The sequence below is a fragment of the Hypanus sabinus genome, chromosome 23, assembly GCF_030144855.1.
Source record: "Hypanus sabinus isolate sHypSab1 chromosome 23, sHypSab1.hap1, whole genome shotgun sequence".
NCBI lineage: Eukaryota > Metazoa > Chordata > Chondrichthyes > Myliobatiformes > Dasyatidae > Hypanus > Hypanus sabinus.
The window spans coordinates 44,044,456-44,059,323 of record NC_082728.1 but is presented as its reverse complement, the minus strand read 5'-3'; the positions used below and the strand labels follow the sequence as shown (position 1 = coordinate 44,059,323).

The 14,868-nt window shown below is 38.7% G+C and overlaps 1 protein-coding gene across 9 annotated transcripts in view; it reads right to left on the bottom strand.

Annotated features, from left to right (window-relative positions):
• map2k4a (mitogen-activated protein kinase kinase 4a) overlaps window positions 1–9,213 on the bottom strand; it is a 151,625-nt gene extending 142,412 nt beyond the window's left edge. For 5 of the 9 annotated variants that reach the window (XM_059948801.1, XM_059948799.1, XM_059948804.1 and 2 more), the window contains exon 1: window positions 8,433–9,212. In XM_059948801.1, coding sequence (XP_059804784.1) covers window positions 8,433–8,520 — 88 coding nt within the window. In that variant the 5' untranslated portion in view covers window positions 8,521–9,212. Of the gene's footprint in view, window positions 1–8,432 lie in introns of all 9 variants that reach the window. The other 4 variants (XM_059948797.1, XM_059948798.1, XM_059948803.1 and 1 more) reach the window with 2 other exon arrangements.
• Window positions 9,214–14,868: the final 5,655 nt, after the last annotated feature.

Sequence of the window (14,868 nt, the reverse complement as noted above, 5' to 3'; positions counted from 1 at the left end):
ACGTACACGCATACGTATGCATGTACATGCATGCACAAACAATTGCCCGCATAAGGCTTCACGGTCATTGTAGTCTTTCTCAGGGTAAACACATATAAAGCGGGCATCTTTTTTTGTAAAAGCGAAAATGATCTTTGGTTAGCGAAAACAGTTACTAATGTAAGACTTTCGTAACAGCGAGTTGTCGTAAATCAAACGTTCGACAAGTAGGGGCCACCTGTACTGTTTTTTTACCACCTCTAATTATTATAGTTAATAATAATCAATGCACAAGTTCAGCCAAAATGCCTCTTACTCCAACTCTGCAAATAGTTATCTAAGAAAAATTACTGAAGTATTATTTTAAGAAAAATATTGAACCAGTGGTGAACCAAACATTGGAAAATAAGTGTAGACTTCTGAGGAAATAAAGATATTTATACATTAGTAGGACTAGATATCTAGAATTCCAAGATTACACAAATTTTATAGAACCCCTTCACAAATTACTGTTCATCAGAAGACCCAACAAGTAGCTATTAACAAAAATACTTTTCCCTGCTACTTCCTTTCAAAATTCAGCCAAATTTATTCTTTACTTTGGCAAGTTTGTCTTTTCTCTGCTCCTCACAAATATGTGCCTTTCTTCCCAACTAAAAAAAATCATCACTTTACTTTTGTCATTCATTTTTTAAAAAATATTTTCCAAGCACAACAAAAGTTCATTCCAAGAAGCACATCTACAGATACGCCCTGAACTAAAATAGTAGAGATATTTCTTCATGTACATGTTGGAATCCCAAGTCAGTGGTTCGATGGAACTGTAGGGTCAGATATGTAAGAACATCTATTTACAATGAATCACCAAATGTCTGGGAAGTAAATGTTGCAATGAAGCAGCAGGATATGGGAAGATGCAGAGTGGAAGAACTTAACTTGATTCATTGCTCTTTTGCAGTTTCCTTTGAGACTAAGGATGACTTACTTCCACTATAGATTTAGAGGCAATTGATGAGGCCAATGTAAGAACTGTGGACAACTACATACATGGGTAGGTGGTGTGCTCTTTCCACTGCTGATTCAGATCATCTGTGCATTCCAAACGCAAGGGCTCAAGATTCTTAACACCATCCCAAATGCTACTCATCCATATTTATCCAATAATTTCCAGGCGATAGAGAGACTGTTGCAATTTTGTTTTAAAAGGGGGCTTCAAGCACATCTTTTGAGTCTTTTCACCTGATTACCCAGTAATCACTTTTGTTGACAGCTCATAATAGCTTATGTTTTGGCAGTCTGATATCAGACATTGTAATAACATTGCTTGTCCAACACAGTTGACTCAGTTTAATTGGTTTCTTCAGCTTGGGATATTACCCCAGGAGAGGACACCGAGTTACTTATTGACCAATAGATTGGGAGGGATTCTACAAAAATATCATTGGTATATTTACCATGCTTCTCTAGGTTTCTCGGGTTTCTGAAACATATAAGCATAGGAATGACTGGTACCTTTAAGAGCATGAGTATTATATCAGGTCAGATGTCATGACATTCAAATACATCATTTCTTCATTGATGAATGGCATAACTGGGAGCTGGCTCACAAGGTAAAAGAAATAGTTCACATTTTCCAGTGTTTTACCATGATTCTTCAGTAGAGGGAAATGCTGAAGGAACACACTAGTAGGGGATCAACTTCTTGCCAATGGCAAGTATAAAACTCATCCTTCCATTTACATCAGTAAACGATTCAATAATGGCTTAGAGCTCAGCCTCTGAGCAAATAATTGCTAGTGCAACCTGCATACTCTAGTCAACAGTGCTCAAGATCCACAAGCTAGTAGTGTGTGGAAGTAAAGTAAATCAATGGAGTCAAACTTATTTGCATTCATAAAAATTATGAATTTATACCTATGAATAAAACTATATGGACTTAAGGTTTTAATTACATTTTAATGAATTTAATTAATTTGCAAGCAGGCTCAAAATTGCAAATATGGAAGGTTTTCTTTGGTACATTTGCAGATATCAAATATGAAAAGGGCATTTTAATTTTTTCTACAGGGATGAATGTTGCTGGCAACACTGGTAATTATTGCCCATTCTTGTTTCGCTAATAAGGTTTAGTGGGTTGTTCTCATTAAATCAGACAACTCCAGTATCACAACCATATAGGGAACAGCAAACATCGAGAAATAACCAGCTTAGGTGGTTTCTTTCTGGAAATAATATTTGAGAAACAATTGGAGCTATGGAACAAATCTGCTTATTTCATAGTCACTTTTACCAAAACCAGATTTTACTGCAAGATTTAAACAAAACTGAAATTTTCAAATCACATCGACTGAGGAACAACAATCTACAAAATACAGACCAATGTGGAATGTACTAACAGCCCTTTAATAATTCTTAAGTGATCTATAAATGCACTTGACAAGGCGGTACATCAAATGACTGGTATGAATAGGCAATTTTGATTACAAACTGACACGAGGTGCAAACAAAATCATTAATCATTACTTGTTGCTAATTGGTCACAATAAACCTACAATCATCCACCAATGCCACTCTACAAAATACATCAGCAAAAAGAACAGATGACAATCTATGTTACTAATTCATTGGTTGCCACTTCAAACTCCTTCTGAAATTCTGAGACAAACACTTTATAGAAACCAAATTTCATCTTATGCCAATTAAAATAGCTTTTCACACCTGGCCTTTACTGATACGGTCACACTATCTGCCTACCCATGGATGTCCTTGGAAAAACTAAGGACAAGCCATCTATGCACATTGCTACAAACTATGCACACACAATATTTCCTATGGGAAAAAAACAGAAATTTTCCCATTGACAATGAAGGGACAGCAGTATCCATTTGTCAGAATTGTCTGCCACTTTGGTATCGTGATATTTCCATTAACTTTTACTTGAGTCTTCCTGGGTTACGGAGATTGCAAGTTCAATGATGCTATTGAGAAAGCTTTGATGAGTTTGCTGTAGTTCATCTATTATATCATACATAATGCAAACATTTTGTTTAAGGTATCAGATGCACAGGCTTCTTTATCAAATGGGTTGCATTGCTTTCAGATGGTTTAAAATTCTATAACTGCTTGCATCTAAGCAAATGAAACATATTCTGTTATCTTCTTACTGTGTTGATGGTGGGTAGACTTGCTGATTTCTTCTGTTATCCATTGTGCAGGATTATCAGTCTCTGTCCTGAAGAGTGCTTTGATCAATTCCCACTAACTTGTTTTACTAAAGATTCTCAAAACCACATTTTGCCAAAATGTTAAGATTCTGTGCATCACCAGATTCCCACAATAAGTTGTTCTTCAAATCAACCTTGCACAGTGTGGAATTGAAATATTCAATCTCATAAGTGGACTCAGTTTAGTTGGGCTACAAGTTATTTTGCTAAATTATTGGATTACTCAGGAGAGCTCAAGATGAGGAGAAGCTATACTGTTTATAGAGATGTTCAAGTCTTTCGTTCCCATTTTCATACTGTAACAACCCAGATTTATCAAGATAACTTTTGTTGTTCTACAAGATGTCCTGTTTTCAAGAAAGCTCGGGTCTTGACTTTTTTTTGGGGAGGTAGCATCGCTAAGAGCATTGGCAACATGCCAAAAGGAGCATTATGTTACACACCCAGCTAGTAATTGCCAAATTCAGTTAATGCAGGTGTGGCCCTCCTGCATCCCCAGGCATGAACATCAACTTCTATGAAAGACAGTCATACAGCTTCCAGCAGAACCTGAGTTAGCAGCTTCAAAAGCAAACCAACTACTTAACTACTTATTTAACAGATGGGGGGAAAAAAAAGAGATGGCACACCCTTGAATCTGGAATAACAAACAAAATGCTGAAGGAGCACAGCAGATCAAGTAACAGCTGTGGAGATAAAGGGACAATTGATGTTTTGGGTCAAGACCCTTCATCTGAACAGAGATAGAGGGGAGATAGCCAGTATGAAGGGGTGGGGAGAGGGGTGGAGCAAAAGCTAGCAAGTAATAGGCGGATCCAGGGAAGTAACAGGCGGATCCAGGGAAGTAACAGGCGGATCCAGGGAAGTAACAGGCGGATCCAGGGAAGTAACAGGCGGATCCAGGGAAGTAACAGGCGGATCCAGGGAAGTAACAGGCGGATCCAGGGAAGTAACAGGCGGATCCAGGGAAGTAACAGGCGGATCCAGGGAAGTAACAGGCGGATCCAGGGAAGTAACAGGCGGATCCAGGAAAGTAACAGGCGGATCCAGGAAAGTAACAGGCGGATCCAGGAAAGTAACAGGCGGATCCAGGAAAGTAACAGGCGGATCCAGGAAAGTAACAGGCGGATCCAGGAAAGTAACAGGCGGATCCAGGAAAGTAACAGGCGGATCCAGGAAAGTAACAGGTAGGTGAAGTGTAATACTGGAAATGTAGGCTAGAAGGTAATAAGAGAAGGGAAAAAGGTGCTGCAGATGATGGAATCTGATAGACATGGGAACAAATAAGAAAGATGGGATTAGAATTGGTTTATTTTCACATATACTAAGATAATGAAAAGCTTTTTTGCATAGTTCATCCAGATAAAATCATTACACAGTGCAATGTAGTAGTTGAAGATAAAATAATAACAATGCAGAATAAAGTGTAACAGCTACCGAGAAAATAAAGGCAAACAATAAAGTGCAAGATTATAATGAGGGAGCTTATGAGGTCAAGAATCATCTTATCAAGTTAAGGAACCAGTTAATAGTCTTATAACCTCAGGATAAAAGATTTAAGGGACCCAGCAAGACTTTGTGGGAGATGGAAAGATAGAGTATATTAAGGGGAAGGAGAAAAAGAAACAGGGTGATGGGGGCTAGAATTAAAGTAGGGATGGGGGAGGGGGAGGGGGAACCTGAAATTGGAGAATTCTTATAGCCTCCACGTTATTCTATTTCTGCTTGATGCATAATTTCCTCAGTTTTGGGAGACAAACATGAGCATTTGTCTATTGTGGGAGAGCACCAATACAGCTAACCAATTCCTAATAGTAACTTCATTGCTCCACCATCTTACATGACCTGATGGCCAGGCTACAGCTTTGTTTTGCTCATTTTTAACATGCCACAGCTTCACCTTGTGGTTTCACCAAGCTGGCATCTCATTTGGATGCACATTTGATGCTGCACTGACATACATGACACATATTGAAGTCTCCCAGGATTTTATACATCATCTGAAAATAACCTGGCTTGAGCGCGATGAAGAACTGAAATAAATCCTGGGTTATAAAATTGTTGACCGAGATGAATACAACTCTGCTGATACAGATGGCCGACAATACTCCATGGATGCCTAATTCAAGCCGCAGGGAGTACATGAAATAAAATTCACTAGAAGCCCCAAAGAGATAAGTTTTTAAAAATCTTTTATATTCATCTTAAAGGTCAGGCAGGGAATCAAATTCAACATCTCAACTGAAAAGATTCCAATGTAGTGCCAAATTTTTCAAAGCAGAACAGCAATATCACTGCTCAATGAATATGCTCAAATCTCCCAAGGGGACTAATGCAGACAGTTTTCAAACTTAGATGCAAGATTGTCCGCTGAGCTGCAACTGACACCATGTAGTGTGGTAGTTCCACAATACGCAATGCCATCTGTTATGTGACTTGGTCTCCACAAGGACACTAGTCACAAGCAGATGCATCTGTGATGGATAAGATTGGCAAGGACAAGGTCAAACAGGTTAAACCATTTAGTGGCAGCTCAATTCAACAACTTGACTTGGTAGGCCATTTCAGAGGCAGCAAAAGAGCAAAGCTAATGTAAGACACCTGTGTGCTAGGCTCACAAATGTCAGGTTTTCTTCTCCAAAACAAAGGAGTTTAGCTTTAAGACAACCTGGGAACATTACACTGAATACACCATACACACAAATAAAACTAGTAGCTAGATGCTAACAAAAATATCTCCTCCATTAACTGGACTTGAACAAAGGTACCAGTTATTCTGGACTTGATTGGTCAGTGAGCTAAAAAAACATCAGTTGCATTTCCTGGATCCCCATCCAATATACAATTCTAAAACCTAGGATGCAGTTGGAGAACCAGAATCCAATCATAAAGCAAATAGCTTTTATTCAGATGTGCAAAATTAGAATAAAGATTCAGTTGGCTTGGAGAACAGAGCAAACACAAATCAGTTAAGTCCCTAAGGTTACCATCCACACTCATGAAAATACGTAAGGTTTAATAGGTTTGCATATTTTGTTGATATTCAATATTATGGAAGATTCCATTCACTCGTTCTACAAATTATAACCAAGATCAACCACAACAAATGCAGTCATTTATTAATCCAGGTTTATACAGTATTACATACAAAAGTATTACAATACTGTACAAAGAAACTAGTAAAAGTCCTTAACTAAAAACATGTTCAAGAATTACCCTCTGGAAATCAAAAACAAAATTGCAGTTTTAATTTCATGGGTTCCTACAAATTGATAACTTGTGGAATAATTTGAAAATGTCTCGCTATTGGCTAGAGTTTACAATGCAGCAAAATATCATTTAAAATGGCCATGTCAGTTCATAAATATAGCACCAATATTTAAAAAAAATGTTTTCTTTACAAACTTTTATACAAATGCCATGGTATCTACACTATATTTGTAACAAGAGAAAATCTTTATGCAAATTCTGTTCAGTAAATTGTTAATTCTGCCTTTAATTATAAGGAGAGGTTTATAGATTATTCTCAATGGAAGTAAAAGGCTGAGTGCAGAAGGGTAACCCTGTAGAGGTTTATAAACTCACAAGGGCCATAGATAGAAGACCACAATCTTCATGCTAGGGTACAAGGGTCTAGAACTTGAGAACGATGCATAGACAGGCACAGTCCACGTGGATGAAGTGAGCCTTTTTCTCTGTTGTGTCATTCTATGAAAACACTGTCATGTGTGCAATTGTAAAAAGAGCTAAACAAATCCATCACACAAATGCACGAGTGTGTCTACTGTTTTTTTTAACCAAACAACTGCTGAGGACTGATAAGTGAAGTAGATGCTTTTGTGATTCAAGGGGTAAACTATGAGCTATTCAAGTACACCAAAATATAGCAAGACTAGTACAAACTGCAAATGGGCTGAGTGCATGCAAACCACCCCAACAGCACACACATACATCACAGGACAAAAATGGAAGTAAAGCTTCAAAAGTGAATCAAACAAATGGTTGGCTGACTTAAAAGTTATCTACAAATCTCTATGTTAATCAAGAATTCTGAGGACAAACCACAACAGCATAACTCTATGGTTCAAGGACAGCACAAAATTACAACTAGATATTTGCAATACTTAAATCTTCTAGAAATGTTACTTCTTCAATGCATTTACTATGTTGACTAATGGTGGCAGCAAGATATAGTTAAAAGGTTAATAAATCAAAATGGATGAAAGAATACAGTGCTCCTTATTTATGCTATTTTTACAACAGTACCAGGAAAATACCAGTCTTATCGGACATTTTATCGGTTATCAAGTTATATAACAAGCCTCATGCTGTATATTGTAAGAAATATTAATTCAAATGAAATTATCTGACAAATGTTAGTCTACATATCAAACGAAGACAAAATATTTAATAACTGAGTTACATCTGCCTGTATTATTTTGGATTAACCCAAAATACAATACCTACAAATAATGTTAGCTTTAATATAAATGGGCAAGTTGAATTTTTTCCTGTAATGGCTATTTTTTTATGATGTATTAAATTGTATCAGTTAAAACTGAAAGAGAAAACAGAAAGAGGATCTGAAAAGTGGATTTTCTAAAAAGGAAATGGAAGTTCACTCAAGGACCATACTTCAGGGAAACAATGTTACTACAGGAAAATAACAAGCATACAACACAATTCCTAACTGTTACCCAGTTTACTGCATTTTTATAAAGTTAACCAAGTAATATTTTTCATTTACCACAGGAGGAAAAAAAGTATGGACGTTCTCCAACCATAAAACAACTACCCTGCTTCTCTATTCATACCAACATTTCAAAGTAATTCAATGTGTAAAACAATTTGAAATAACTTGGTGTGCAAGATGTATCATTTAACTGCAACTACCTTCTTATTTCTTGAGAAATAAAATGCAAGATAGGTGATATCGATGAACCTGAAGTTTTCAGAAAACAAGACACTGTACACAATGACACCCCATAATTTTACAATTGTTGCAAGCATAAAACTTGGTTCCACTTAAATAATTTCTTGAATAACAGATCAAAAGCAGAGTGAAATCAGAACTATCTAACCTGAATCCACACCTTACAAATCTAAGCCCAATGAAGGGACTGTCTGCAGCGACAATATGTACACCAAGGTATTAACAGCCCATAGCAGAAAGAATGTAACTTATACATTGCAAATAGTATTACACTAAAGTGCTGTCCGATGACTTACCCTGCATGCAGGTGGTTGTGTTTTGCTGCTGACTCTGTTGCTGCTGTGCTGAGCTGCTGGAGTTGTTGCTGTAGCTGGGAGTCGCCATTGCACAGATAATATTCCAAAGGGGGCTGCAATGCAGCAACTCGGTCACTCGCTTCCTTTTATATATATATATATTTATGTGAAAAACACAACACGCACGCAAAACACTTGCACCCAGTCGCTTAATCAAATGAGGACCCAAACCCACACCGTCGCCGTCAGGAAAAACGTTTGAAAACCTCTTGCAGCTTTCTTTCAAGCATCATATCACAACCACACACACAGAATTTTTTTTTTAAAACTTGCTATATAAATGAATTTTTTTTCAGAAAAAAAGGTATACAAATTTATAGATTTAAGTCAAAATAAAAAAAATCAGACGGCGAAGGTAACGCACCGCAACGGTTCCCAGAGAAAAGTCCAAATAGTTTCTAACCGAATTAATTCTTTAAAGAAAAACAATATTTAAAACTAGGAACTGCCCGAGTGCCTGGAGGCGCCGCCACCGCAGCCTGACAAAGAAGCCATGGAAACCCGCTGCCCCCCTCCACGGCAAGAGAGTCCCTCTGTGTGTGAGAGATTTTTTTTAAAAAATGAAATCTGTGTGCAGCCCGAGGAAGATGTAATCAGAGAAAAATTCGGGAAAATCCCATTAAGAATGCGTCTCTCCTGGCGTCACATCTGTAAGTGAGGGAACAAGATGGGAAAGGGAAAGGGAAAGAGAGAGAGCGAGAGAGAGAAGGGGGGGGGAGGAGGAAGGCAAGGACGACACTTCACACTGCGCAGTCGCACGCCCGCCACCAGGCGTGCTGGAACCTGTAGTTCCGCTCCGTGGGGCAGCGGGCCTCTTCACCGGCGAAACTGTCGGTAAACAAACTACAGTCCCCAGGGTTCGCGAGGCCAAGGAGGGAAATGGGGGTGGGGAAGCGAAACTTGGGTGAAGCATTGGTACCGCCCCTCGTGTTGCGTCGACCGTGACGCAAGCCAGGGACGCTGCGTAGGCAGTTGAGCTGGAGTCAAAGTTGAGAGTTGTGTGTGCTCAGCCTGCAGGTTCTTGCGTATCTCAATTTATTCCTTCACACACGGACCTAAGGCCTTTGTTAATTTGGAACGCCTTCTGGCTTTGAGTAAAGTTGTAATCACCGTTGTCCTAAATGGACACTAAGAGTCTTGCCTTCAAGTTGATTTTTTATTTTGCTTGCTTCTGAGTTTGACGTGGAAGTGTTACGGTCTTGCCAGTTTATTTCTATTAAAACGGGAACACTTTTCAAAATTCATGCCCCCCACTAAATCAGAAATGGTGATGGCAAAGCTGGAATCTTTTGAATTGGTAGCCACCTCAACTCCCAAACCAGCTATATCGTTCAGTAACAGCGTGGCAGATCAGTTTGTAATCTCAACTGTCAACCTGCAGTAATTTCTCACCACCTCATTAATCAAGTGTATTTCTTCTGCCTTTAAATATTCACCACCCTTTTTGAGTTTAAAAAATGCTTTATCACTGTCTTAAAGGGACAATTAATGTTAGAGCAAACTCGAGGAAATCTGCAGATGCTGGAAATTCAAACAACACACACAAAATGCTGGTGGAACACAGCAAGGCCAGGCAGCATCTATAAGGACGTTTCGACTGTCGACATTTGGGGCCAAGACCCTTCGTCAGGGTTAATGTTAGAGATGGGTCTTGTGCTGAACTTACAATCTTATTTGAAAAATTGCTCAGGAGAAGTCACAGAACTTACCCGTTATAAAGAGGTTGAACACATTTGATGGAATGTAAAAACTGGAAGTTTGAAGAACTATAGAAAATAGAGGAAGCACAGTAGGTCAGACAGCATGTGTGGAAAGAAAGACAAAATTGACAGAAGACCTTTTGTCCTGAAACATGGGGCCTGTTTTCCATAGATAGTTCCCTGTGGAATGGCTTTGACCTCTTGTGCTTTCATCCAGCCTTTCTGCATTGCTAAAATGCTCAGTTCTTGGCACCAGCCTTCTAAGTTGACTCTGCACCTTCCTTGGTACCATCACGTCTCTCTGGAACTGTGCAGTACAGAATTGTACAGAGACACAACTGCAAATGCTGTAATCTTGAGAGAAAAAAAAACTACCAAAGGAACTCAGAGTCTTGATGTAAAACATCAACTGTCTCCACAGATTCTGCTTGACTTTCTCAGATCCTTGATCAGCAGTTTTTTTGCTTCGTAGTCATGTGACATTGCCTACAGTTCCTACACTGCCCCACTGCTGTTAACACTAAGTCATTAATATATATCCTGAAAAGAAAGGTACTGACTATTGAGCCATATAGAAATGCTCTGGCAAGGACATTCCAATCACAAAAAGCAGTCAACCACTTGTTCTTCCAGCCACTGAGCCAATTTTGTAACCTTGTTGGCAGTCTCTCTTGGATGCAATAAGATTTTACCAAATTCTTTGACCAATCAGTCAAAGCAACTTGTTAAAAAACTTGCTGAAATCCATACAGTTTATTTAAAAAATATTTTCCTCATTTATCCATCTTGTTACCTCCTCAGAAAGAACAATTGTAAGTCTGACTGGAATGATCCTTGTCAAATCCCCACTGACCGTCACGAAGTAACCTATGCCTTTCTAAACAAAGAATCATACTGTTCTTCCAAACTACTTCCAGTAAGTTGCTCACTGCTAGAGGTAAATAACTGCCTATGATCACCTCATTCCTTTCTCCATTTTAAAATATGGCATAATATAGCCGTCCACCGATCCTTTGGCATCACTATGATAATAAGGGACAAGTGCTAAATAATGATTGGATCCTCTGCAATGCCTATGTTAACAACCTGGCTTGGTGAATTTTTCACTTTTTAAAGGGGTTAACCTCTTTATGTATTCACTATGCTTATTTAATATGATAATTCACAATATTTTGTAATGGTAATTGGGGATAGTATAGTCAAGGGAATAGCCAGAGTTCTCTGTTGTTGAGGATAGAGTGTCCTAAAGGTTGTGTTGCCTGCCTGGTGCCTGGGTTTGGGACATCTTATCTGACCTGCTGAGGAATTTGCATTGGGAGGGAAAAGATCCAGTTGTCGTGGTCCATGTGGGTACCAACTACACAGGTGGAATGAGGAATGAGGTTCTGCTGAAGGAATTTGATAAATAGGCACTAAATTAAAAAGCAGAACCAAAAAGGTAGTAATTTCTGGATTACTCCCTGAGTCACATGCAAATTGGCATAGGGTCAAGAAGATTAGAGAGTTAACTGCATGGCTCAAGGATTGGTGTAGGAGAAGTGGGTTTGAATTCATGGGAAATTGGCGCCAGTATTGGGAAGGAGGGAGCTGTACCAATGGGATAGGTTCCACCTGTACCATGTTGGGATCTGGATCCTAGCAAATCTCATAACTAAGACTGTGGAGAGGGCTTTAAACTAAATAGTGGAGGGGGGGGGGGTTCAACAGGTTGGAGAAGTATGGACAAAGTAAAAGAGAAAATTGTGGATAAAGATAAAGTAAAAGCAAAAGATAAAAAAGAGAAGAGTGGAGTGAAGAAAAGTCAACTGCAAAAGAGAAAAAGATTACAAAATTTTAAAAGCACAATGAGTATAAGGGCACTTTATTTGAATGCCCATAATATTCAAAAGAAAGTCTGTGAGCTTGTGGCACAGATCAGTACAAAGCAGTATGATTTAGTGGACATTACAGAAATGTGGTTGCAGGATGGAGAGGACTGGGAATTAAATATCCAAGAATATCAGGTAATACAGAAGGGTAGGGTGGAAAGTAAGGGAGGTTGGATAGCACTCTTAGTAAAGATGAGATCAGGGCAGTAGTGAGAGACGATATAAGATCTAAGAAGCAGAATGTTGACTCCATCTGGGTAAAGATTAGGAATAGTTAAGGGAACAAGCCACTGGTGGGAGATGTCTATCGGCCACTGAATAAAAACATTACAGTGGCACAGGCACAGAGAAGTATCTGAGGCATGTAAGAATGGAACAGCAGTATCATGGGGATCTTTAACTTGCACATAGATTGAGTGAATCAAGTTGGTCAAGGCAGTCTTGAGGAGGACTTCATAGAATGCATCCATGGTAGCTTTCTTGAACAGCATGTTACTGAACCTACAAAGGAACATGCTATCTTAGATCTGGTCCTGTCCATTTCCAGAAGGTGTTTGATATGGTGCCACATAAAAGATTTACTAATAAGATAAGGATGCATAGAGTTGGGGGTGATGTATTAGCATGGATAGAGAATTGGTTAACTAATAGAAAGCAGAGAGTTGGGATACACGGGTGTTACTCTGGTTGGCAATCAATGGTGATTCACACAATGGTGTGTCACACAGGTCAGTGCTGGGCCTGCAACTGTTCACGATACACATTAACAACCTGGAAGAGGGAACTGAGTGTAATGTATCCAGTGTTGCTGATGACACTAAATTGAGTGGAAAAGCAAATTGTGCAAAAGATATGAAGAGAGATATAGATAAGTTAAGTGAATGGGCAAGGGTCCAGCCAATAGAGTACGATGTTGGTAAACATGAGGTCTTCCAGTTTGGAAGGAAAAAATGGAAGATCAGATTATTTAAGTGGTAAGTTATTGCAACATGCTGCTGTGTAGAGGGACTTGGGAGTGCTTGTGCACGAATCCCAAAAGGCTGGTTTGCAGGTGCAGCAGACCATCAAGAAGCAAATGGAATGTTGGCCTTCATTGTTAGAGAGATTGAATTTAAGATCAGGGAGGTTATGCTGCAACTGTACAGGGCACTGGTGAGACTGCATCTGGAGTTCTGTGTGCAGTTCTGGTCTTCATACTTGAGGAAAGATATACTGGCTTTGGAGGTGGTTCAGCAGGTTGATTCCAGAGATGAGACTATGAAGAGAGATTGAGTTGCCTGGGACTGTGCTCACAAGAATTCAGAGGAATGAGAGGAGATCTTATAGAAACATATAAAATTATGAAATGGATAGATAAGGTAGAAAAGTGGTTTCCACAGGTCAGTGAGACTAGAACTAGGGTACATTGTCTCAAGATTCGGGGGAGCAGATTTAGGACAGAGATATGGAGGATCTCTGTCCCCCATATCTTTTGATCCGCCCGACCCAGCAAACTCCCAGTTTAATCCCAGCCTAATCATGGGACAATTTACAATGACCAACTAACCTACCAACTGGCATATCTTTGGAATGTGGGAGGAAACCGGATCATCCAGAGGAAATCCACATGGTCATGGGGAGAATGTACAAGCTCCTTGTTGGTATTCACAGTAAATCAAAGAAACACAATAGAATCAATGAAAAAATGAACAAATCATGCAAATATAAAAAAGAAAAAAACATAATAATAATAATAATAATTTTCTTACCTAAAAGAAATCTCATCAAAGTATTGTCCTATTATTTGATAACATTATATCATCATACGTCTCACTTAGGAAACAACAATATACATACAGGAGAGCAGAAAGGATGAGTAAGGGTATGAAAGGATGCAAAGAACAACTGGTTCAATAATTCTAAATCAAGCCAGGAGGAAAAGCAGAGATCTTTCATTTGTTATATTGACTACCTAAAAGCATATGATTCTGCCCCAAGCTCTTGGTTAATAGAAGTTCTTATTATCTATAAACTACTCCCAATATTTGTGAACTTCCTGCAACATCTGATGAAACATTGGTGTACTATAATCACCCTTCTATTAACAACCAAATCAGAACAAAATCTGGCAAACAGAGCTTAATAGTAAAATTAGAACAAAGGAAATAAATGCTTTTGCTATATCTATATTAACATATTCTTTTGGCATAATACCTTGGTCCCAAACCAATCTGGAAAATTTACAAAGGAAAATAAGAACTGAAATGAAAAATTTTAGAAAACACTTTTCACACTTAGAGTAACACCACTAGGATAGAAGAAGGAAGAGGAATACCAGACATAAAAAAAATCACACAACAGTCAGATAAAATTCCAACAAAAACAGGATTCAGCACTCTGTGCAAGCATATGCAATTCTGAGAAGAAGTGCACACTACTAAACTTAAAAGATAGCACAAACTGGAAAAATAAAGGAAGTTTCACTATTGAAGGAAATGTTTACCACTGAAAGTGCATGAGTCTCCATGGAAGATATCCCCATGATCTGAGCAGGCTAGGTGTCGACAAAGAAGCTTTGAATGCCTGGCTCAGAGTTGGAGACCTCTTTCCAGAAACAGAGGGGTTTTATGTGGCAATACAGGACCGGGTATTTAACACAACATATATCAAAATGCATAACAAAAAAACCCAACAAACTCAAGATAATAGATTTTAAAAATGCAGAAAATGTCAGGAGAAACCAGGAAAAATCTAACCACATTACAGGATCCGACAGCAGTTTAACTCTATCTGATTACTTACACAAGCACAATCAAGTGGCAAACATCA